This window comes from Phaseolus vulgaris, chromosome 6 (genome assembly GCF_000499845.2).
Source record: "Phaseolus vulgaris cultivar G19833 chromosome 6, P. vulgaris v2.0, whole genome shotgun sequence".
Taxonomy (NCBI): domain Eukaryota; kingdom Viridiplantae; phylum Streptophyta; class Magnoliopsida; order Fabales; family Fabaceae; genus Phaseolus; species Phaseolus vulgaris.
The window spans coordinates 30,731,153-30,745,861 of record NC_023754.2 but is presented as its reverse complement, the minus strand read 5'-3'; the positions used below and the strand labels follow the sequence as shown (position 1 = coordinate 30,745,861).

At 32.0% G+C, this 14,709-nt stretch overlaps 3 protein-coding genes across 5 annotated transcripts; 1 reads left to right on the top strand and 2 right to left on the bottom strand.

Moving 5' to 3' along the window:
- Positions 1-974: 974 nt before the first annotated feature.
- Positions 975-6,296, bottom strand: LOC137832869 (uncharacterized protein At1g10890). Of its 3 annotated transcripts, XM_068641242.1 has the most exons (6): positions 6,050-6,296; positions 5,589-5,830; positions 4,222-4,437; positions 1,933-2,152; positions 1,496-1,572; positions 975-1,408 (listed from the first exon to the last, which is right to left on the bottom strand). In XM_068641242.1, the coding sequence occupies exons 2-6, from the start codon at positions 5,723-5,725 to the stop codon at positions 1,369-1,371; spliced, it is 690 nt and encodes a 229-aa protein (XP_068497343.1). In that variant the 5' UTR covers positions 5,726-5,830; positions 6,050-6,296; the 3' UTR covers positions 975-1,368. The 3 variants fall into 3 exon arrangements, with proteins under 3 accessions (XP_068497343.1, XP_068497341.1, XP_068497342.1); XM_068641240.1 differs by lacking the exon at positions 1,496-1,572; XM_068641241.1 differs by lacking the exon at positions 1,496-1,572 and having other exon boundaries at positions 4,222-4,519; positions 6,050-6,240.
- Positions 6,297-9,417: 3,121 nt separating this feature from the next.
- On the bottom strand, positions 9,418-10,090 carry LOC137832868 (uncharacterized). The gene has a single exon (XM_068641239.1). The coding sequence runs from the start codon at positions 9,942-9,944 to the stop codon at positions 9,501-9,503; it is 444 nt and encodes a 147-aa protein (XP_068497340.1). The 5' UTR covers positions 9,945-10,090; the 3' UTR covers positions 9,418-9,500.
- Positions 10,091-11,368: 1,278 nt separating this feature from the next.
- LOC137833601 (transmembrane emp24 domain-containing protein p24delta3-like) lies at positions 11,369-13,764 on the top strand. Its single transcript, XM_068641940.1, has 4 exons — positions 11,369-11,690; positions 12,679-12,888; positions 13,318-13,394; positions 13,493-13,764. The coding sequence occupies exons 1-4, from the start codon at positions 11,505-11,507 to the stop codon at positions 13,635-13,637; spliced, it is 618 nt and encodes a 205-aa protein (XP_068498041.1). The 5' UTR covers positions 11,369-11,504; the 3' UTR covers positions 13,638-13,764.
- Positions 13,765-14,709: the final 945 nt, after the last annotated feature.

Below are 14,709 nucleotides of genomic sequence, written 5' to 3'. Positions count from 1 at the left end.
TTCAAGGATTAATATCCAATCTTACATATACAAAGCAAACCAAGCAATTTAACTTCTCATTTCTAATTTGACATTATAATTTTAAAATTAATGTATTCAACCATTTAATTTACAATTTGAATGTTTGAATTTAAAGAATTTGATTTGCATTCCATAATTATATGCATTAACATTGTGGAAAGAGATGCATAACCTATTATGTCTTCAAGCATAATACCATACTTCAGAATCAATGTTGATAGATGCAATTATAAAAAGTAAAAATCTTTTATATAAAACTTTTTAACTTCTTTCATGTGAAATAAAGTTAAAATATCAAAATTTTATGTTTATATATGATTTTTAAGAAAAAATTATTCTAATTTAAAACATTAAACAATATATTTTATATACATGTGGGTAATGATTGACAACTTCCATTTTATATACAACCAATTACATACTATAATCACGTTACAACTTTCAATACTATTATTTTAATATTTATTTATATCATTTAATTACAAATTTATCTTTTATTATATATATATTTATTTATTTTTAATTTCGTCACAAAAAAATTGTATAAAACTCAAAAAATTTAAGTATTATTTTCCAATTTGCATTCATATTGAATATTAAAGAACATAATTGGTTAGGTGGAGAGGTTTATTGAGCACACGTGCAACGTGGGACAAGTACAGCCAAGAAACGTAGGCAGTGCAAGCTGCTACATGCTCACCGGAAAAACCTAACATGAGGCAGAAGTCATTGGAAGAAACCCTAAACCCTAAGTATAGAATGGGGATTTTTGACATTTAACACACCCCATGGAAGTGGAAGGAGTTATTGCCATGAAAATGTGTGCCTTTCTTTCCCATTAGGTCAAGCCTCATTATAGTGTAATAATGAAAATAACTTCAAAAAATCTTTTATATTTTTGACTGCTGCTACTCAAGTGTGTGAAAATATGATAACAATGGAGGCATATAGGGTTTAGGGAGAATTAAGTTTCAATGAAATGTAATTCCAAGTGGCAAAATGAAGAGTGCTGTGATGATACTACAGCTGAGGAGGCTGTCTAATTTCCTTAAATTACAGACATGAATAGGGAATTAAGCCCAAACACACTTCCTATCAAATCAAAATACACAGGTAACGATCATTTGGATCCAAGGGCAAATGATAGTTTTGGTCGAGATTTGTTTTTACCCAACAACTTTATTTGGTTTAAACGTTCTTGGTCCTCCTCCTGTTTCTTCCTTCGCATCACTTCTTCCTTCTGTCTTTGCATCTCTTCCAGCTCTTTATATCGTTCCTCCTCTCTTCTTTGCTGCTCTAAAGCTTCCCTTCTCTGAGCTTCTTCCACTTTCCTCCGGTTCTCCTCCATCATCCTTTCAAGATCTTTTTTCTCTTTACGGTCTTGTTCCTGAATCATATCAATATAAGCAAAATTTCAAGTAAGTAAAAATGTTTCCCAATGATTTCAGGCTTAGTCCAAGGAATAAAAGTATACCCGCATGCTAAAGTGCACTGCACAACCAGAAACTGGAAGTCAAAATACATCATAGTCTGACAAACACTAGCTCTTTTCTGTCGTTAAATGGAAACTAGCTTCTCATAAACAGGGTAAAAATACATTGACATTTTTTGTGTAAGAATATCAAAAGAATTGAAATATTAAACCAGACCCTGAAATGGTTACATATATTGATTTGTAATGTAGAGAACTACGACAAATTAACAAGCAACATATCACAACACCATAGTACGATCACCTTAAGGTAAAGGTAAAACCATGCACTGATCAAAGGAATCATATAAAGCAAAAGATTAAGAATTTTAACCATACACCATGGTACCTATGTTGTCAAATAAAAAGAGAGTATGGTCTTCTTAATATGCCTATCACGAGAAAAAAATGAATTGGAGTATAAAGTGATTTGAACAAACCTCCTTCACTTTAGCCTCAATAATAGCAGCTTCTTTTTCTTTTTCAAGCTGAGCTGCAACTTCATCATTAAGTCTCTTCCGTCCTTCTTCCAACCGCCTTTGAATCTCCACCTGAACTTCCCCAGAATTCAAGCTTTCTTCCACTCTCCTTCTAATTGCTTCTTCAACTCTCTTGGCAGTCTCTTCTTCTATTAATTTCAACTCTGCTTCAAGTTGACGCCTGTGAAAACATAAAAAAATGTTAAGCGGGAAAATGACCTCCGGAACAGGCGGAAATGCCACATAAGTGGGCTCAAATCTTATTCATAATAGGCAACTAACATAGATACTGCTGGACAATAGACATGTCTGCTTCATTTTTTCTCCCCTTTTTCTTTTTACCCTTTCCTAAAACTACTTAATAGAAAACCACAATCAACGGCAAACTAACCTCCATGATGACAATGGCACTAATAAATGGTTATGCTTTTAAGGCATACCTCTATTGAATCCTGATCCAAACAAATGAGTTTCAAAACTGGTGAACAGTAGATAAATGAGGCAGCCAATTTGATCATCAAACATAACAAGTCCAATTATAGCAGTACCTTGCTTCAGACAAGCCTGTGAAGAAGAAATTCAAGTAACATGCTGCAGTTTTAAGCTAGTCATGGAAATACTAGAACTTTTACACTAAACATCTTTGACAGGTTAATTGTATGAAGATAGGTCAAGTTGTTTTGTTAGTTAAGTGGCAGAAGAATCAAAACAATTAAAAAACCATATGTTCACCCTATTGAAATTAATATTTACTCTGTCGAGCCAGAGATTTACACTAATAATTATCCTGTCTAAATTATAACCGAATGTAACAAGGGGATGAATTTTGCATCCAAAGGATCCGCCTAACCAAAATTAAAGACATTCTAGTCCATGAACTTGATGACTAGACCCTTTGAGGTGGGTCACAGGATCAGGTCTATCTTTTTGAGCATGTAGTACTATAGAAACAAGTTCATAAAACCAACGGAGCCAGAAGTGAGCCACACACAAAGTGTAATGATTACTAGGGAATCCAGTCTTTAAATTGGTGCATCACCAGTGCAGAGAGAAAACAGAGGGTTTAGAAGATTAAATAAGTTAATTATATAACTCAAGAAATATATGATTAAATATTCTAACCCCCAAGCCCTAAAGAAATAAGCACCACCCTAGAAGTGGCAACATCCAAAAGATGGGACCAATGATGTAAAAACTTTTATGGACAAATAAATAAGAACATATCTCAGAAATTTGACACTGAAAATGTTAAAACAACAAAATCCCACTTGAAGAAATGCATAATCAAATGACATAGCTATGGTTCAATATAACACGGGGAAGAAGAAACTTGCTCAACAATAAGGATTTAAAATTTCAGTTTCAAAGGACTGCAAGAAAATGTGACCAATAAGCAGAAAGTAAAAATCATTAAAGTTGAGTTTCTATATCTTTTTAACTATTTAGGGAGGCCAAAATAGATCCAAGTGAATCCGAGAAATCAGGATGTGGAAGGTTTTCTCTCCCCAACCACCCAACAACAGATTTCTGGTAAAGACCAGGGCAAATAACAGTAATTGAACTAATTAAGTAGACAGAGATGAGTTCTGCCTCAGAGGAAATGAAATGGAAGAAAAAGATGTAATGTTCTACTATTCTATGTTTCTTTTCTTTGCAGACAACAGAAGCACTAATTAAAATACTTTGAAGGCTAGCAGCTTAGGAAAGAAGCAGGTTGAGAGAGACAGAGGAAACAGGGGCAAGACTAGAAATTTAATAGCATCACAGTCTTCATCCAAAAGATAACATAATGGAAAAATCAAGGAAAATTGTCTTCCCCAATGCAAGTGTCTCGTAATATAACTAATAATCCAACATGTTCTACACAACATGAAATTTAGTAAAATATAAACAAAATAGCAAAACACTAATAAAATACCAGAAAGTAGAGTAAGGGAATATTTGAAATAGACAAGGCAGATGGAACATTTGAGAATAGATAGAACTATTGACCAAAAATATTAGAAAAAGAATTACAAAATTTTACCATAATAACCTTCCTTGCCTAATTTTCCAGGCAGTATGTGTCTTATTGATATTATGCACCTTTTTTCATATGAAAGATGCACATTTAATAGCATCAGTGTTCCAAAGTTCTAGCATAAACCAGAAATTTTGACCATAAACCAGAAGCACGGACTCTCATCTTAATGCATAAGGAAAAGTGAAGAAAAAGGTAGAGTTAGAAAAAACTATTAGCATTTATTCTACCTTTTCTTCTCGTCTTCTTTCTTTTGTTTTTCAGTAGCAGTTCTGTGCTCTAGTGACCCAAGACTTGGACTGGAAGATTTACGAGCAGGAGAAAATGAGGAACTCCTACTTCTATGTCTTCTGTGTCGTTTAGCAGATGGAGATCGGCTTCGACGACGTCTTGGAGTTGTAGAAGGGCTTCTGTAACTTCTTGGTGAAATAGAACGACTTTTTCGCCTGTATGACGACATGTGATTATAAGCAATGAACTTCAGCAACTAAACAACTATCTTTGGAGATTATAAATGCCGCCCACCATCTAGCACACGAAATACAAAACATGTACAGTTACCTCAGAAATTGCTAAGAATAACCATTGTGTGCTCCATCTTTTACCACATGAAGAAGCAAATGTCACAATCGAGCAATGAAAAAACACCCCATCAGCACCCACCACCTGTTCATGTCCCTCACTTCCCATCAAGGAACTGATCTTTTTTATTTTGTTATAAGTAGCATATATCCTATCTTGTTCTCTATATTATACTCTATATGCATTATATTTTGATGAGTTTCCACCTTTGCTTATAAAAAGAAAAATCCCGCAAAAAGGAAGAAACTCAATAGAATGTCTAACAAAGTCAGCAACACCATCACCAGACACTTATCACAAGGTTGTCGTAAAATATTTGAATATTAGCAATATTAATCATTCAGCAAAAACAGTATGTATCTCATTATCAAGGAGCTCAACAGAAAAAGAGAACCAAGCAGCAGAATAAAAGATATCGAACTGCCCATTCTTGTCCACTTGAGCATAGTCAAAAAGGAAGGTGAATGATACAAAAATACCAAGTAGATATTGAATTTAAATAACCAGCATAAACGGCCATGGGGTTCAACTTCGAACTACGTATTTTGCTCATTAAAATACCATAGCTCATTAATCCTGACAAGTCATGTTCATTTCTTCAAACAAAAAAACAGTCAGTTCTCAAGAAATACTTGAATAAAGATTTATTTTACTTTTTTGTGATTTTTGACAACCACTTGAAAGGGAAAAAAAGTTCACTATCATAAGTTATAACCCAACTCAATAAACAACCCATGTCATATTCTCAGGTTCAAATCTAATCCTTTAGAAAATAGAAAGTATTATAATTGCATAACGTCCTCAGTACGTCCATAGAGCACCAAACCTGAAAGAAAATCTAGCATGCAACACGGTACAGTTTACAGTTACATTACAAAAGAGGATAGTCAGCAACAAAGTATTGAGAAATAAAAGGTTTAACGCAGAGTTTTTTTTTTGTAAAACATGAATCCCCAATTCATCACAACTCAACACAAAATATATCATGAAAAAAAAAATATACAAACGGGGTCACCTGCTGTAGGAGTAGGATGAATAGGGAGATCGGCTTCGGTCTCTTCGGCTCCTCCTGCTAGACCTGTGTCCCACCGGAGATGGCGAATGCCTCCGCCTATACGGAGGTGATCGGGATCGCGACAAGTCTCGAGGCATACCTTAATATCTGATCCCCAAGAACCTTAAGATATTTGTATATATTTTTTTAACTCAAGATTTGATTGGAAAGAGAAAGGAAGTGGCGTAACTTTGTTTTTCTCCCTGCAAATACATATCGATGGATCAGATAAGATAATAATCACTTTTAAGTGCATCAAACTGGTTATGAACTTGTTAATTGATGTCAAACCCAAAACTTGAAATAATTAATTTCTGGATTACATTTGAATGCATAGAAATCAAAGCTAGAGCGAGATTACCGCTCCATGGATCAGTCCTATACCAATTCAAATTTAAAGAAGCATGAAAAAAAAATCCAACCTGAAAAAATATGGGGAATCTTCAAAATCAATTCTCAGAGAAGAACAAGGGAAGGATTTTGCGAGCTATGAAAACAGAATTAGGGAGGAATGGGCGTGTGATAATGAGAGTAAATTGAAACTCTGCAAAAGTGCAAACCCTAATGCACGGTGAAGGAGACAAGGACGAAAGAAGAAGAAGAAGAAGAAACGTGGACCAACTTTTTTTATTTATTATTTATTTGTTCAACTTTAAATTAATGTGTCACACTAGAATTAAAAAAAAGACACTAAAATAGTGTTTGGTTGAAACAAAAACGGGTCGAATGGAGTGTTTGGGTTGGGCTATTCTGTTACGAGCCCAACATATTTTTGGGTATTTCTTTCTACACCCCTAAGTTTTTCTTCCTGCATCCTTACATTCTTTTAAATATCAGAATTATCCTTGATAATTTTGGGTGATTCTGGAATAAGGATTCCATTAGAAAAGGTGTTTCTGAAATTGGGTTCCGTAAGCAAATTGTGTTTCCAAAATAGAAAATTTTGAAAGAAAAAAACTAATTTGGAATATTCTTTATGAAACATATTTTTTTAATTTTCAGAATAATAAATCTGGAATTTATAAAATGTGTTACAGAAAGTATGTTTCCAAAAATATTCTGAAAATAATAATCCAAAAGTCAAAAAAGGCAAATAATCTTTTTCAAAAAATGATGGGGTGCAGGAAGTAATTTGTTGGAGTGTAGGGAGAAACACTTGTATTTTTTTTGACCCCTCAAACTAACATCTTATCTATATCTTTTTAAATATATATTTATACAATTATTTTTTATATCATCTTTTAGTTAAAAAAATTTACTCTTTAATAAATAAAAATAAATTTTTATTTAATAGAATAAGTAATTAAACAACTTTTCTTAAAATCGCATACTATTTTATAAAATAATATCATTTTTACAGAATTATATATATTTTTAAAATTATGTTGTTTTGATAGAATAAAAATATGGAAACATATGAGCATGTGTTTCCCAAGTTATAATAATAGGAAAGAGTCAAATTATATTAAATTCTCACTTCTTAATGATTAGTTTTTTTTCTATCAAGGGAGTTTTAATGCAATCATAATCAGTTCAAATTTAGGTAACTACTAAATTATGAGTGCCATGTGTGTAATATTGTAAAAGTTTGTTTTTATCATCAATTAATGAAAATCTATTTTTAGTATAAAGATAGATGTTATAAAAAATAATAAACTTATTATATATACACAAGTATATGATTGGATAATATTTATAAGACTTTTATCATATAAATGTATGTATTACTTATTAATATTTCAAAGACATTTATTTATATATATATATATATGTGTGTGTGGCCACATCTATCCATCAAATAAAATCTAAAATAATGTGATTTATGATTGTTAGTCTTTAATATATGAAATTGAATAATAATATTTAGAATCCACTCAAATTCTTCTGTGCAGTTAAGATAGACTCGATTATTCATTAATTTCTTCAATCTTGTATAGTTTAAAAAATAAATATTGTTATAATTAGCAATAAATTTTTTAATTAATATCATATAAATTTGTGTTTTTTTCTAATTAAATTTCTATTGAAAAAATTATTTTATCAAGTGTCTAATTTTTTTTAACGAAATATATGTAGTTTTGATGTAAAATGAAATTATGTGACTATTTATCTTATATCAAGATAAAAAAATAACAACCACTTTAACAAAATCATACTCAATTAAAAGTATAGAAAATTTTTAGATCCTCAATAAAATCAAAATTTGTAATGAAAACTCAATTAAAAATATTAAAATTTATAAAAAAAAGTTAAAACTTAATTAAGAAAAACATAATAACTAATCAAAATATTTAGTTTAAGTTACCCAAATAGTTAATCAAAATTATAAGTTGGCCTTAAGAAAACTTTGTTATTGATTGTTGATTAATTAGAAGAGTGGAAGTGTAGGAGGGATGACAAAAACACCAGTTTCCCAACCCAAAAGATTCCAAATATAATGCCAACAAAAAAAAACTGATTTATAAGTGAGATCTACATCACTTATATACTATAAAAAAAACACACATTCTTTATGACGAGAGTAACAACTCATGTGTAGGACAATATATTATAGGTGATCCGATAACGGTCCGGTAGCAGGTGGCTTGATAAGGGTAAAAACAATATTAGAATAGTCTCAAAATGACCCTGACATCATATTAAGAATGAACTTTAAGCTTAACTCAACCTCATCAAACCGACTCAGGTGACCACTTATATAACATGAATTCTTGAAATAAGAATTTGGACGGGAATGTTCTTATAAATTGTGTCAATCAAGGTCAGGTGCATCATGCAAAGGAACTCAAATCTTCATTGTCAGAACTCAGAAGCATATGCAGAATAATAAAATATTAATCATCAGCTGAATACACATTTTCTTGATTGTGGCAATCTAGGGTGAAGACTGAAGAGACTCTCAATGGCTCTATATGCCACTAACAATTTCACATCCCTCCTTGTGATGCCACTGAGAACAGGATTCTAAAGGGATAACTAAGTTGAAGTGAAATTAATCTTATAAAATTGTTTCATAAAATATTATAGATTTTATATGGCTTAGATACTAAAGTTTATATGGCTTAGATACTAACTTTAACTTAATCTTACAGAAACAACCATGAGGTTTGTTTTGACTTAGTTATATACATGGATTGTAGTATTTTTAATAAAGATTTTCAAAATGATGTGGTAAAGAGCTTGTAACTAGTAAGTTCTTAGCCAAATGGAAGCAGAAAAACTGTAAATGATGTCGTTTGAACTCAAGATTTCACTGAGATAGGTTGAAGTGGGGTAAGGCTATGCTGCTACACATTTGTAAAATCTGAAAACAGAAAAGATTCATCTTCACATCTTAAGAAGACCATTTAAATCTGGAAGATTCACGGGGGAAAACAGCAATTTAATCTGCAGGAAACTCCCCAAAGAAGTGAGGAAATTGGAAATATTTGTCCTCTAAATTAGTCCAGGAATTGAGATCAGAGAAGCAATATACCACTCTCAAGAAAGATGTAAATTGATCAATACTAACAATGTTGAACATTAATTAAGCTGCTTGAATCATACATAAGCCTTGTATTGTTTCATACACAGATAGATGCACTCAAATCACAGATTTACTTGTATATTGTTTCATATACAGATAGATGTTTTAATTTTTAGTCAATTTTGGAATCTCCAAACATAGTGCATATGTTTTTATAGTTCACACTTTTGGCTGAATGTTCCTCAGCATCTAAATTGGCACAATTCTGATCTAAACAAGTTTCAACTTTTCCAAAGCAGCAATGTAACTAAAAAGTGCAAATAATAAACAAAGAGTATAGGGATTTGAAGTATATTTATTGGCAGGTTTAACCTGAACAGAATACACATAGAATGAGGAAAAGGGTATTAAGAAGGATGAACTTTTCCAGAAGAGAGACCTTTCCAAGCTGATTTCATGGAAGCAGAAGCTGAATTGAGTGCAGCCTCAATGTACTTCTTGGAAGCAACAGAGGCACCCTTTTCCATCAAGTTTCCCATTTTTCTGGCTCTCTCAGCAGTTTGAACCAGAGCTTCCATTTCATGTTTTGCCATGCTCTCTAGCTCTTGTTCAAAGCGTCTGAACTCATCCATGGCACTCTCCATGACCGAGTCAAGATACTCCTCAGCTTCTTGCATGCCAGCTTCTGCTTCCTCCACCTCTCTCTCTTGCTCAAGTTCAGCAGCTGCCCATGCCTTGTAGGATTCAATCTCGAACAGCTTCATCAGATCTTCAATCGTGGAAGGGTCGAAGTTCTTGTCTTGAAGGGCCTCATCTGAGAGGAAGCTGAATTGGGAAAGTAAAGCTTCCATTTTTCTGACTGATGGAAGAAGCAGATCCAACTGTGTGAGTGTGTTTAGTGCAAGAAGAAAGTGGGTGGGGGAATATAAAAGTTTCAACTTTTAGGGCCAGAATTTTCCACATGGATATGTGGTTCCAAACCCACATTAGATTAGCTTCACTGTAGTAATTTTTACCAATGGAAAATAAGAAGAGAAAAAACTAAATAATTTTTTTTTATGATGATAAAATTATCTTTTGAAATTATTAGGGTGAAAGCGACTTAAAATCTCTTTTTCATCCTATATACACACAAAGTATTAATGATCTTAATATAGAACATTAAGTGTAATCAAGAATAAATGTACTCTTTGTGTGAATGTCTTTTTTTTCTTATGTGTTATCTATTATATACAAAAAAGTGTTTTTCACTTCATCTTGTATCAAGTGTTATAATTGACTTAGTTTTATGATAAAAATCAATTATTTGAGATCTTTTGATTGGCGCAAATTCAGTATTAATGTCGTTAAATATTAACATCGGTAGATGATTATGCATATATACGAGATTGGACTCAGCAAAAAATAAGAATTTTAGTTAAATTTAGCAATTAAAAAAATTGAGTAATTCTTTGCAACATTTCATAGTGATAAAAAAATGTTACGTGAAAAGGACTTGCAATGTAACCGTTGAGTTTGTTCCTTCCTTTCCAAGTAGTGAGAAAAGGTTTGGAGATCTACTAAGATGAGGAATAAAAAATATGAATGATAGTGGGAGGGTGGGACCATTGCTTTGAAATTTTGATGTCTTATGATTTATAAGTATGGATTGATTTTTGACTTTTTGGATCCTTACCCTAAAATAATGCACTTCAAAATTCATATATTGATATGCAAAGATGGTCTAATATTAATATTTTTTTAATAATTTTTTTTATGTGAATTGATTTGCAAACACATGAATCACAGTGAGATGAACCAATATCAAAACCGGTCAACTCGACTTTCATTTTATAAATCAGTGTGGAACAAGATAATATGGAGCGAATCGGACCGATCCATGTTGTCATCTCTATTAAATTGATTATGAAACTTATATTTTTTTCTCTAACTATCTACTAACTTATAATTTGGGACAAGTTGTCTAACACATCATTTTAAAACTCAAATATAAGTAAAAATAAAACTAATTAATGCTAATTAATTAATATAATTTTAAGAACTCTTAGTATAAATAATTTTGTTTCCTAAATTTGACTTTGTTATGATAAACTCCATTAACAGGAATTGGCAGTATGTTATTTTAATGTTTCTATTTTAACGAAGGAAAGAGACATAATGGAAAAAAGCAAAGAAAGAATGATAAACGATGATGAGAGAATAGCTAAAAAAAGAAGATAGGTGGGAGAAAAAACAGAAACCAGAGGAGACAAGGCAGTTACAGATGTTACTACGTTGTTGGTCACATCACAAGAAACTTTGCTCCTCAAATCAAAATCAGATCCATCACACACACACTGCTTTCACATTCTCATCACAAACAATTGATTAAACTGTGTTAAATGTGAAGAACATAACACATAGATATTATCATGTCAATGTTTCTGCCACTTCTCTTCTTCTTCTTCTCGACCTCTCGTGCATTATGGCTAACGATACCACCCTCCGGCACCAAGTGCGTTTCCGAAGAAATCCACAGCAACATCGTCGTTGTGGTCCATTACTCTGTCGTCACCAGTGCCTACGTTGATTCCCCCAACGCCACCATTTCCGCCAAGGTAACATTTTTCGGACACCCTTTTCCTCTTTATTTCATGGGTCGCTCTCCAAATTCAGTTCTCTTCATGCATGATTTTATATCGTATCTGCATTGCTCGTTTCTTTTCTTTTGATGTCTGCTAAATAAATAACTGTGTAACGTATGCGTAAGATCGTGATCTCAACTGTGTGACGGTTTCAAATAAGAAATGTGATGATTCATGAACACCTTGTTTACATCATAAGGGGAAGAGATAGGGGAAAAAAAGGAAAAATATGGATTTTATGAGTAATATATATGACAAGAAAGAGATTGAGAAAAAATAAGTGTGTTAAATGAGTGTAGATAGTGTGCATGTATCGTCAATTAGGTTCATTTAAGATTACCCTTACAGAAATTATGTAGATACTCATTTTCTGCATATATCTCATAGTAACACATACACTACACGACATACACACAGAGATACTCATAATCTTTAAAATGTAGGGCATAATAACACATACACTTACACTAATATGACATACACACGGAGATACGTATAATCTTTAAAATGTAGGGTATAGTAACACATACACTTACACTAATACGATATGCACACGAGTACATGGATCTATATATACTATATAATTATAAATTAGGTAAATTGACAATAAAGATTTATGTGTACAAGTATTTTTCAGTTTTTGTTTGGAACAGACAAATGTTTTTTATGGTTGGTTCAAAAGGATTTGTTCCTTATTTTTATAATTATAATAAAATTTTATACAATAAATTTGAGTTTTTAAAAAATTAATGTATTTAATCCAACGAATATTTTTTGAATTCAACACTTCATCGATGTTCTACAAGTATTGTATGAACGTCGTTCGATACGTGTATCTAACATGAACACGTCATTTAAGAGGAGTGTTCGAGTCTCATTTATGTTTTTATTACAAGATGAATTATAGGGGTTATTTAGCCTTGGTTGAAGGATATTTGGCATAGTAATGTGTTTTGTTCAGGTTTCATCACCATATGGAAACGAGCTTCATCATATGGATGGCATAAAGGTGGGTAATTTCGCTTTTACATCTCGAGAGAGTGGACTGTACCTTGCATGCTTCTGGGTGGCTCGTAATGAACGAGGTGGAGATGTTGTTGTGGACCTTGATTGGAAAACTGGAATTGCAGCCAAGGATTGGGATTCAGTTGCTAAAAGAGAGAAGATTCAGGTAAACATTTCATTCATATTTTCTATACTCCATAATTTCATCTACAACTTTTTTGACTTCTACACTTTGTAATTTAGTATTTCCTTTTTATTAAAAATCCGACCAGAGATTAAGATATTTCATACTTTATAACTAGTGCAAAACTCACTTTATAAGTCAGTTTTTTGAGATTTAGTTAGACTTAAAATTCACTTCTTAATATGTTATCAGAGTCATTCTCAAGTTTATTGTAACGATGGTTTGTTGGACTTATCAGACCACCTTCTATCGGGATGTTATCGAAACATCCATAGTATATAGTCTCACGCACGAGTTGGTAACCTCGGTCACATCGACTAGAGATTAAAATATTTCATATTTTATATAAGAGTTTGTTGAAATACTTTAGTCAAATATTTAGATATCTGATTTAACATTGATGGGTATTAGGGAGTAGAGCTGGAGTTGAAAAAGCTAGAAGGATCAGTGGAGTCTATCCACGAGAATTTGATGTTTCTGAGGGGCAGGTAACTTTTATTTGCTGCAAAACAAAATTTGTTGCAAGAGTTTGAACTTTTGTGATGTTTGATATTTGTTCTGTTTGTGTTTTGGGAAATTTACTCAGGGAAGCAGAGATGAGGAACGTGAGTGAAGCAACAAACACCAGAGTGATGTGGTTTAGCTTTTTGTCCTTAGGTGTCTGCATTGCAGTTTCAGTTTTGCAGTTGTTGCATTTGAAGAGATACTTCCACAAGAAAAAGCTTATTTAGATGCTGCTACACTTTTTTATTTTGTTTTAAACAAGGATTTTGTTATAACTATGACATTTTTATGAGCTTTGGTTCTTTCACAAGTAGTGAAATTCTTGCACTGTTTCCATTTCCTTATCCACAGAAATTTGCTTTGTCTGGTTTGAGTTAATTTGTAGCATGTTTGTTGTAATCACATTTAATCTTTGAACTTCAAATGTAGGAAGCACTATTGATTGATGAGAATTCCTTAATTGAAGTAAACTTTTTGGTTCTTAACTTGAAAAGAATGCTTTATAATTTGTACGTGTTTATGAAATTGTTAGAAGAAAATTGCTGTTAGTTAGAAAACTAAATCATTGAAAGATTATTTTGACTTTACTTTTGTAGAAAGTGTTGAAAATTTTATATAAAATAATACTATAATTTATTAATTACTTTCTCTGGGAAAGTTTAACTGCGACGATCGTTGATGCCCAAAACATTTTTTTTGGCAGCAGCAAAAGCAAATGGTGAATGACTTGTGGAAAAAAGAAACTCGAAAGGGGTGCATATATGGTATAGAGGGTGCAAATAGGAAAGAATGGGAGTTGAAAAGGGACTTAAAAAGGAAACAGGCACAAAAAAGTTGAAGTGGTGTATTTAGGAAAAAAAGAAGTGAAAAACATTGGCAAGTTCTTGCTGCATCATATTAATTTTAACATGTACCCTATTATCTTTTAAATTTCCAAAATGACCCTCTTTTTCGGATTTAAAAATCTAGAATTAAAAAAAAAATTAAAAGTAAAAAATGTAGTTCGGAAAAAGGAAATCCAAAAATTACATTTTAGAAAAAAAAAATCTGGAACGCAAAATCTGAAAATACATTCTGAAAAAGAATTTTTGAAATTCAAAAATGTGTTCCGAAAAAAGGATTTTGGAAAAAAAAAATTATAAACACTCAACTTTCATTTAAGATCATTTTCATCATTTTGTAGGAATATTTTCTTCATTTCATAGGAATATTTTCTTCATTTTAATGGAAGATTGAATGCTAGTTGAAATTTTTGATATGATGTAGGAGAATTTACCAAAAACATTATCCATGCACTAT